The 9,803-nt window shown below is 36.3% G+C and overlaps 1 protein-coding gene across 1 annotated transcript; it reads left to right on the forward strand.

The window, feature by feature from the left end:
* The first annotated feature begins 4,539 nt into the window (after nt 1-4,539).
* LOC108998028 lies at nt 4,540-5,888 on the forward strand. The gene is given in 3 exon segments (XM_018974456.2): nt 4,540-4,819; nt 4,822-5,081; nt 5,206-5,888. Coding segments are annotated over 3 exon segments (648 nt in total). The 5' UTR covers nt 4,540-4,605; the 3' UTR covers nt 5,380-5,888.
* Nucleotides 5,889-9,803: the final 3,915 nt, after the last annotated feature.

Consider the following 9,803-nt stretch of genomic DNA (forward strand, 5'->3'; position numbering starts at 1 on the left):
TTGTTTAAAACATAGCAAGGCTTGGTGATCCATGAATAAGACAGAGGCATGAGATCCAGAATGGGTCTTTTTAGTTTTTGCCCTCCAAATATCCAATATGCATGGCAGAACGAAAGATGAGAAGAAGAACGGGTTCGACCCGATCCGAAGTTTACGGGTCGGATCGGGTCACTCTTAGTCATAATTTTATGCGGGTCGGGTCGGGTCGGCCCCAAATTTGGCTCGGGCGGTTCGGTGTGCAGGCCTAGCAATGTCCTAGCCATTTGCCAATCCAAGTCCAAATTAAAAGCAAATGTGAGAAAAAACATCTGGATTGGCCTAGCTAAACTTCCCAAGTTTGACATTTATCCTACAGTATATCTTAGCTCCTCTCCATATCTGGCGAGGTACTGTACATGGACCAAAATATTATTTTATCATTTCTCTAGCTGCCGCTCACTCTTTCCCTCTGTTTTTCTCTGTCTTCATCCCCAAAACCCTCCATTTCATCTTTCTTTTCTTTCTTTCTCCCGAAACTCCCTTCTCTTATTCGCCTTTTTCTTCTTCAGCCCCATTCTTGCCGAGAGACGTCGCTCTTCCCTAACCCGCAAGTGTCCCCTTCTTTCCAGCAGTCGTCTTCGTTCTCTCAAACGAATAGTCCAGAAGGTTCTTCAATTTCATATTATTTTCAAATATTTTATCTATGTTTTTTTGTATATTTGGGGTTCTTTCTCTCTCTCTCCATCTTTGTGGTTACCTCACTTGCCCCATTTTCTTCATTTTATATTTTCGAATGAAAAGGCGATGATTTTCGTATCTTGGTTAGCATTAAATCTCATTTCTTCTTACGAGTTCTCTTCTCACGTTCCTTTCAACAAATTTTCTTTACTCTCTGAGCTTTGAAGAAGGTGGAGGTGGTAATTATTATATATATATATATATATTTGGTTTTTATGTATTTGTGATCAAATATTGTTGGCCTCCTGCTTCCATTAAATGCGCGGAAGATTGGGATTTTTATTGATTTTCACAGCTTGTTTTAGTACTCAAATAATCAAATGAATTTGGGATGATTGTGCTATTGGGTTTCTTTCTGCAAACATTACTAAACAGACAGAAAACTCTGTTGCAAGGCACGAGTTCATGAGGTCATTGTCACTTTGTTGGGTTTCTCTCACAAATGTTATGCTTCATTGTGACTTGCTATGGAAACAGACCATGAGTTATGCTTTGCATTTGTTTATTGTGCGTTTATAACTTCATCTTCCATTCATCTCAACATGTGTAGTTTTGAATTTGCTTCTTATGAATCTTTGATAATTGTTATCGAAAATACAGAAAAGTATTTATATCTGAACTTTACTTTAATATACCTTTCTATTTAATATCTATGCTCGACCAATTTATTATCCGTTTAATATTCTTCTCAATTTGCTTCCTTTGGTTGAGATACTCGTGTATTAAATACTTCTCAATCACATTTTGCAATCTGGTGAAGTTCTTATTATATTAGTATTTGTCATGCACTATGCTTTCATACAATATTCTCACATACGAGTTTTTTTGGCTGATTTGTTCTTAATAAAATCTTAGGAACTAACAAATATTTATCTCCCATGACTCTGGATATGTAAAGAAACAAAAAGAAGGTAAAAATAAAAGAACTAGTTTTTCATGGTAGCTCTATATGGAGTTCCTATGTTGGCTATGGTTTTATCCTGCTATGGGTGTTTGGTCCTCTTTCTAATCAACATTTACCTACTTCATTTTTTATATTTGTTTAATTCAAGTTGGAGTGAAACTGAGTCATCTTTCTGATTGGTCAAGCATAAAATGGTAGTTGCTATTTGGTTGTTGTTTATTGGTTGCCTTCCAATTAGTTCAATTATCTGTTATATCTATCATTTCTGGAAAATCAAAGTAGAGTATATTAAGCTATTTTGTTGGTTTGCAAGGTAATTGATATGCATTTATATTTGCTTTGCATTTGTCCTCTCACTTAACTTTTAAAAACAAATTACTTTTAAAAACCAAGGCAACTGGAGCTTGAATCTTGTGAATGTGCTGGAATTTTGTGAATTTGGACTTATATTGGGTAACTTTACTGACTCCTTGAAACTTTAATCTTTTTCAAGGATGGACACACATTTGATGATGACCCATTTTTCACCACTCTCTTACAAAGTGGAGGAGGAGGTTGTAAGAGCACCCCAACGCAACATTCTAATGTTGTGATGCAAACAACCCTCAATGACGGTGAAAAGATGCATCCTTCAAAAAAAGTTCAAAGATATGCATCTTTCACTGTAAATGAGGATAACCTCCTCGTCTCAGTTTGGCTCAACATTAACATCGATGCGATAAAGGGTACTGATCAAAAGTCCATTTAAATGTGGGAAAGAATTACCACGTTTTATTATGAATATAAAAAATGAAACATTGCCAACCGTTCTGAGGGCTCTTTGACGAATCGATAGTCTACAATTAAAAAATAGACAAATAAGTTCTGTACATATATAACATAGGTAGAGTCATTGCATCCCAGTGATGCAACCGAGCAATACAATGTATGTATCATTTTCTTTTAATCATGCAATTATGTTGAGCTTATTTATGAACTAACAAATATTCCTTCACCTTTGTAGATTGAGAAGGCAAAGATGTTGTACAAAGAGATGGTAAGGTCTAATTTCACAATGGAGCTCTGACACCAATAAAAATGGTAGCAACACATATCCACCTTTGGTAAGAAGAGAAGGCCACAAGAAAAAGATGTTGGTGAAATTACTGTTGATTTAGCTGAGGAGGACCTGGAGATTCTTGCTGAGAGACTTCCAAACAAAAAAGCTGAGAAATAAAGGGAGAGGAAGCGGAAGTTGATGGAAGGCAAAGAGGTAGAGATCAAAATTGCGTTAGCTAAAATGACCGTGGATAGAGTGACGACCATGGAAGAGTGGAGAAATGCTATGTTGAAGGTAGACCAAAAAAGCGAGAAAATATTTGAACTAAAGAATAAGAAGTTTGAACTAGAGAATAAGAAGTTTGAACTAAAGATGATGATGTTAGATCTATGTGGCATGAATGCCATGCAAAGTGGCTGCCCAGCCACATGTGGGCTGGATAAATATGTGGCTGTGTAGCAACTAAATGCTTAGACTGTGGATATTATCTTTGTATTAGAAACTGAACTGTGTTGATAATTTGTGGACTGTTTTGGTAACTTTTTTGACTCTTTTGGTATATAAAGAGGGATGTTATGGATTGTTGGTGCCGTGTGCTGGACTTGAATTTGGAATCTTGAATTTAGAGGTGTTGTCGTGTCTTGCTAATTAAGTTGGTGGATCTTGTGCTATTTTTGGGTTCCATTGTGATTTGGGCCATCTTTAGGCCATAGTCTTAGGATCTATGCTGATGGAAGCAGAGTCATGGGATGTTATGATTGTATCACAAGTCTTAGAAAATTATATGAGGTGCATCATTCATCACATGACGCAAAATGAGATCATGAATTTGTGAATCTCCACTCGACAAAGCTTTGGTTTGTTTTTTTGTTTTTTTTTAGCTAATACTAAGTAGTTGGTTTATTAAAATATATGAAGTGTATTTGTAAAATATATAAAAAAAAAAATTGTCAAATATTATTAAAATATATAATATTATATTATTATTTTCACTTTAACATAGCTAGTCCAATATGAACTCACCTAGTCAAAAGTTAATTATACAGCCAAAAGTTAACATTTTAGCTAAATTTTAGACTTTGGACATTGCCAATGCTCTTAAGCTCCAAATTATCAAACCAAGCCCTGCACACTGTTGCGCAAAAACAAGTATGGGACAATTCCAAGCTTCAAGAGAGGACGACGATGATGGTATTGATGATGGAGTGCCTGGGATCATCGATGAAGTTGCTGGTTGAAGTTTTTTCATTTCTAATTTTCTTTTTGAAAATTAATGCGGACCAGGATAAGATCGAAAAGGGTGGCCTGGTTGACCTTGATGAACTCGGCGTGGGGAAGGGGGGTTTTCAGAGAGAGAGAGAGAGAGAGAGGGGGTTGGGGAGGGGTGGTCTCGACAGATCAATGGGTTCCCCTACAGTGCGGCGCACCAAGATTGAAGATATAGCCCTTACGTGACTTTCATCTATTGGTTTCCGTTGTTATACACTTACAGGATGCCCTAGTGAGAAGTTATTCTCTTTGGCAAAAGATGCCTTCCTTATTTATGATATTATCGTTGATAGACCTGGACGGTATGAAAACGCGTATACAGCATGATTAATTACCATGCATGCCTCAAACTGAACGATACATTTTTATTTGTTTTATTTATTTATTGAATAGTGTTACTCATAAGTTTCATACTCTACACACTCATTTAAAAATATGTCATTTTATATTTTTATTCTATTTTATTTATAAACATATCTGGAATCATTTTTATTACGTAGATAAAAAAATAAAATGATATATTTTTAAATAGATATACAGAATATGGAGCTTGTGACTAGAATTTTATTTATTTATTTATTTATTTTTAAAGCAGAAGTTGTTCCTCGAAAAGCCGGTTAAGCTCCCGTTCCCATTTTAAATCCCTCTCTCAGCCGTTAGATCAGTACCAAATGCGATGGCCAAAACCGCCGCAACCTCTCGCTTCCTCCTCACCTTCCTCCTCCTCTTCCTGACGACCGCGCCAAAACCCTCGCACTCCCTCTCCTACTCACAGTACCGGACCTTCGTGTCCCTCGCCCAATCTCTCACGACACGAGTGGCCAACCTGCGTGCCTCCCGGGGAGACTTTACGGGCTCGCGTCGGGCCAAGGACATTGCCGAACAGCTCGAGGCGGTCTGGGGCTGGGGTTATGGGGGTTCACGTGGTCGGTGGGCTGGGACTACGTTAAGAACTACGCATGGAGGGAAGTTAGCTATGACGATCTGTACGGAGCCATTACGGACGCGAACGAGCTGCTGAGACGCCTGGGGGATTTGATCCGGACGGACTCGGGGGAAGATAGGGCGGATTGGGTCGGGCGGAATTACCAAAACGTCCTAGGCATCTCTAGCTCCCTCTTGAAAAGGCTTCTCAACGTGTTTCGTCAATCGGTAATTATCCTTTTTGTCTCTTTATTTTTTTGGTTGGATCTTTATTTTTTGGTAGCGTTGGAGTGATGCACTGATATATATGTGGGGTAAATGCTAAAAAAGTGATTGGTTGGTTGGAATGTAGGGGACGTTGAGGAAAGTGGTGGAGACGGTGGAGACGGAGGTGGTGGATGGAGGGTTCCTGAAGGACTGTCTGGAAGTGGGTACCAATGACTTGAAGGGTTTGCTTCAAATATTCAAGGACATGGCTTTACAATTCCATTCCTCGTCCTCCGGTAATGAGTGGCGAGATCTATGACAAACCCTCCCACCCCCATGATTTTTTTTTTTTTTTAATTTAATTGTACTTTACCAGTGAATAGTAGTTTTTAGTCAATTAAGTAGGAAATTCAAAGTTTTATAGTGGTTGTATAGAGTGAAATGTTAGCAATCAATACTACAAGGAGAAGAGATGCTTCAGTACATAAATTGAGGATTGAAAAGAGTAGAAAGTGTTGATGCTGATAGATCAATCTAACAAGAAATCTCAATCCAATCTCACATAAATGTTTCGATGTTTTTGGTTGTGCCTCAACTGCTTGAAGGAATTACAGAGTGAAATGGACATTGTATGTGTCCAGGTTTGTGCCCATCAGAGTAAAAGCTGACTTCCATACTTTTATGCAGCAGAGCTTTGTTTAGCTGCCCATTCAAGTTGGCACTTTTTTTTATCCTTTCAATTTGTTTCGGTGATGTGCATTTTTCATTTTGTTATGTTGTTAATGTCCACAAAAATGTGATTGGTGCATGTTTCACATTGTGTTTGTCCATGTCTGTGTTCTGGTTTGGAGGCCTACTGTGATGAAAAAATAGAAGAAACCAACACAACAGAAAGAATAGACTATTTTGGATTGTTATATCGTCCTCTTCCAACTATGATCTGGGCCAAATGAAGGTTGGACTGTGTGTATGTTAAAAGCATAGTCAAATGGGCAGTTCACAATACAAAGATGCAAGGGGTCTAAAATTTTCAAATCAAGCGTCCTATTCAAATTCCTAGAATTTTATCAAAATAATCTTTAAAATCAAGCATTTTATTCAAATTCTTAAAATTCCACTTTCCTGTGCAGGCCAGCTTTTATTCTTCTTTCGTTATTTTTTTCCTTTGTTTTTTGACAGGCCAGTTGCCTTGGACGTCTGTCTTTCCTCTTTTCTTCTAGTTATTTGTGGTATAATTTAGTGCTTGATTCATACCATGAGATGAACATTTTTTACCATGAGATGAACATTTTTGTATAAAGTTAGAAAGGAATATACCTGGATCATTTGTTGAACTCGGCCCAACTCCTCCATATTAGTCGACGAAGGGTAGAGGATCATTGTTCCAAAATGTGGCATTGATAGAGGTTATAATTAGGCATGGTGTTTAACCCAAATGCACATAACAAAAAAAAATTATAAAGTTAGAAAGGAACCTACTTGGATCGTTTAGTGAACTTGGCCCGACTCCTCCACATTAGTTAACGGAGGGTAGAATATCATTATTCCAAAATGTGGCATTGATAGAGATTGTAATTAGGCACAGTGCTAAAACGGCTCAAATGCATTTAAGAAAAAATATTTAAAAAGTTAGAAATGAATATACTTGGCTACCCCATGTGTATGCATATGAATTTGGATATGCATTTGGATGCATCATAAATGGTGGGTAGTACAAATTTTTTGGACCATAATATCCCTATAATACAAAAAAAAAAAAAAACATTAACTAATTGGAAATGTTGGCACAACGATATTTATAAATGACCAATGTGTATCATACCTAAGACGGTGGAATTGATGTAGAAGGCTTGAGTGGCCTTTCATTTTCCTCTTTGTTCGTCATGTTATTTCAACTGAATTCATAGAACAGAAACGCATAAATCAAATCAAGCATTAAACAAAAGAGGGAGGAGGGGTGGATGATTTTTCTCATTGATTGTACATGACACCTTCACAAATCTAAATGATGCACAGTACGATGATTAGCATGAAGGTGAATACAACAATGTGCTGAGTACACTGCAATTAACACAAAACACAAGTTTTAATGCTTTCAATAATAGTTGCAGATAAGATCTAAATGATAATTTAAAATGAGTGACAGATTGGAATAAAATGGGGTCAAAGGTTGGTAGCTTAATCCACAAATTCAACAACTTTGTGGTGCCTCTTTCACTGCAAATTCTTGCAACAAGATATATATGTGCTTAAATTAAGTCTCATGTTCATTGAAAAAGGTTTGAGAGTGGTAGCCAGTATCTCAAGTAGGAGTGTCAAATCGTGTTAACGGGTCGTGTTCATGACATGTCAAGACATGTATATTATACTATATAGGTTAACCATAACCCGATCCGTTAAGCTTATCGTGTCAAAATCTTAAACCCTAACACGACCCATTAACATAACGGGTCGAGTTGTGTCAATCCGTTTTGACCCGTTATGTAAATGGGTTGAATATATCCGAAATTAACCCGTTTGACTTAGTTAAGTTTAGCATAATTTTATATAAATTTTAAAATCACAATATTTATAAAAAATATAAAACTAACTACAAGTCAAAAATTACAATCCAAACAATAAAAATATCAAACTTAAAATTTCAACAATTTTATTTTTAGGTATAAAGGTATAATTGTAACTTTAACTTTCTTAACGGGTTATAATGAGTCAAACCGTTTTGACCCATTATCAACTCGTTAAGCAATTGTGTCTTAACGGGTCAACCCGTTTTAACCCAAATCCGTTAAGACTAAATCCTAACCCGCTTTTATCGTGTCGTATTTATGTTAGGTTAACGGATCGTGTCACATATTACCACTATTAATCTCAAGCATCAAACAAATAAAACTATGACTCAAAACCCAAACATGTCCAGCTTTTTATTCCAAAGAAAAAAAACCCACTTCTTCTATATAGAGCTACGACTCAGCCATCTACAAACAAATAAATTACATTACTTTTTATTTGAAAAAAATCCAAACATGTCCAACTTCCAGATTCCAGAGAAAAAAAAAAAAAAAACCTCAATCCTTCTATATCCTACTACTCAACCATGTACAAACAAATAAATTACATTACTTTATATTTGAGGAAAACCAAACATGTCCAGCTTCTAGATTTTAGAGAAAAAAAACTCAATCCTTCTATATAGAACTACGACTCAGCCATGTACAAACAAATAAATTATATTACTTTGTCTTTGAGAAAAACCCAAACAAAGACGGTAGAGTTGGGCCATATAAAATCTGCCATGTTCAATAAGAACTCAGCTATGCACAAAGAAACACAAACTCAGAGCCGGTGTGAGTTTTTGTGGGTGTGAACCCAAAATGCAGCCAATAATTTGTGCATTTTACTGAAATTTTTAGATAGAGAGAGATTTTCATAGAGAGAAAACCTGGGTGTGACTTTCTCTCGTCGATCAGAGTCTTCGGAGGCGCCAGACTGTGGCAGACTGTGGCAAGGCGGGCGGAGGGGTGAAGGCGTGGAAGGAGAACGTGGGGAGGGGAAAAATTCGAATGAGATGATTTTGGGGTAAAGCGATGACTAACGTGGGCTAAAACGTGTGTTTTACTAAAAGAAAAAAAATTAAAGAAAAATGTCATATCTTCGGTGTCGGGTGTTGGGGGCAATGAGTAGAACTCCTATCGATATACGTGTGGCTAGTTTGAACCTTTTATCAAACACCTTCCAGGCAATTCGAATTCCAGCACTGCCATTCCAACATTACGACCCAGTCTTTTCCTCACTACATCACTGCATTCACAACAGGAACATAACACTTTACAATTCCATTCCTCGTCCTTCGGTAATGATGGACGAGATCTATGACAAAACCACCCAACCCCATGGTTTTTTTTTTATTTTATTTTAATTTAATTGTACTTTACCAGTGAATAGTAGTTTTGAGTCAATTAAGTAGGAAATTCAAAGTTTTATAGTGGTTGTATAGAGTGAAATGTTAGCAATCAATACTACAAGGAGAAGAGATGCTTCAGTACATAAATTGAGGCTTGAAAAGAGTAGAAAGTGTTGATACTGATAGATCAATCTAACAAGATATCTCAATCCCATCTCACATTTGGTAGTCGATTATCAAGTTTTTGTCTTTAAGCTGATATCCTAAAATCTGCTATACTGTTTCAAGACTGGTTTTTTATTCCATCTCTGACATCTGTTTACTCCAAACTCAAAAAAAACTTATAACTTTTTTTATAATTTTATATTAAAACAGAATATATTTATATAAAATTAAATTTATTTTTAATTAAATTACATGATTACGTTGGTTGATTTAATTTATTTTCGTCTAGATTATGCAAAAAGGTCATGTTCTAAAATTTTTAATCTAGATTCAAAGAGCAAAATGAAAAAAGAAATAGTTGAATAACAAAACAATAGTAATGTAGGTGTAACTATATCATTACCCGTATAGTTTAATGCTGACCTATGATTCAGTGCCGGGATAGTTGAAGAGGATTATCGCTATCTATATTTCATCGAAGGATCAATGAAATGAAAAATGACTTTTTAACACCAATAAACCTGACTGAATGAATCTTTTGATGAGAAAATTGACTGAATATATGTGCAAAGCTAAAACAGATGGTCTTTTTTTCTTTTCTTCTCCTTTTGTTTGGGGGGAGAGAGAGAGAGAGAGAGAGAGAGAGAGAGAGAGAGAGAGAGAGAGAGAGAGAGATC

This window comes from Juglans regia, chromosome 3, assembly GCF_001411555.2.
Source record: "Juglans regia cultivar Chandler chromosome 3, Walnut 2.0, whole genome shotgun sequence".
Taxonomy (NCBI): Eukaryota; Viridiplantae; Streptophyta; class Magnoliopsida; order Fagales; family Juglandaceae; genus Juglans; species Juglans regia.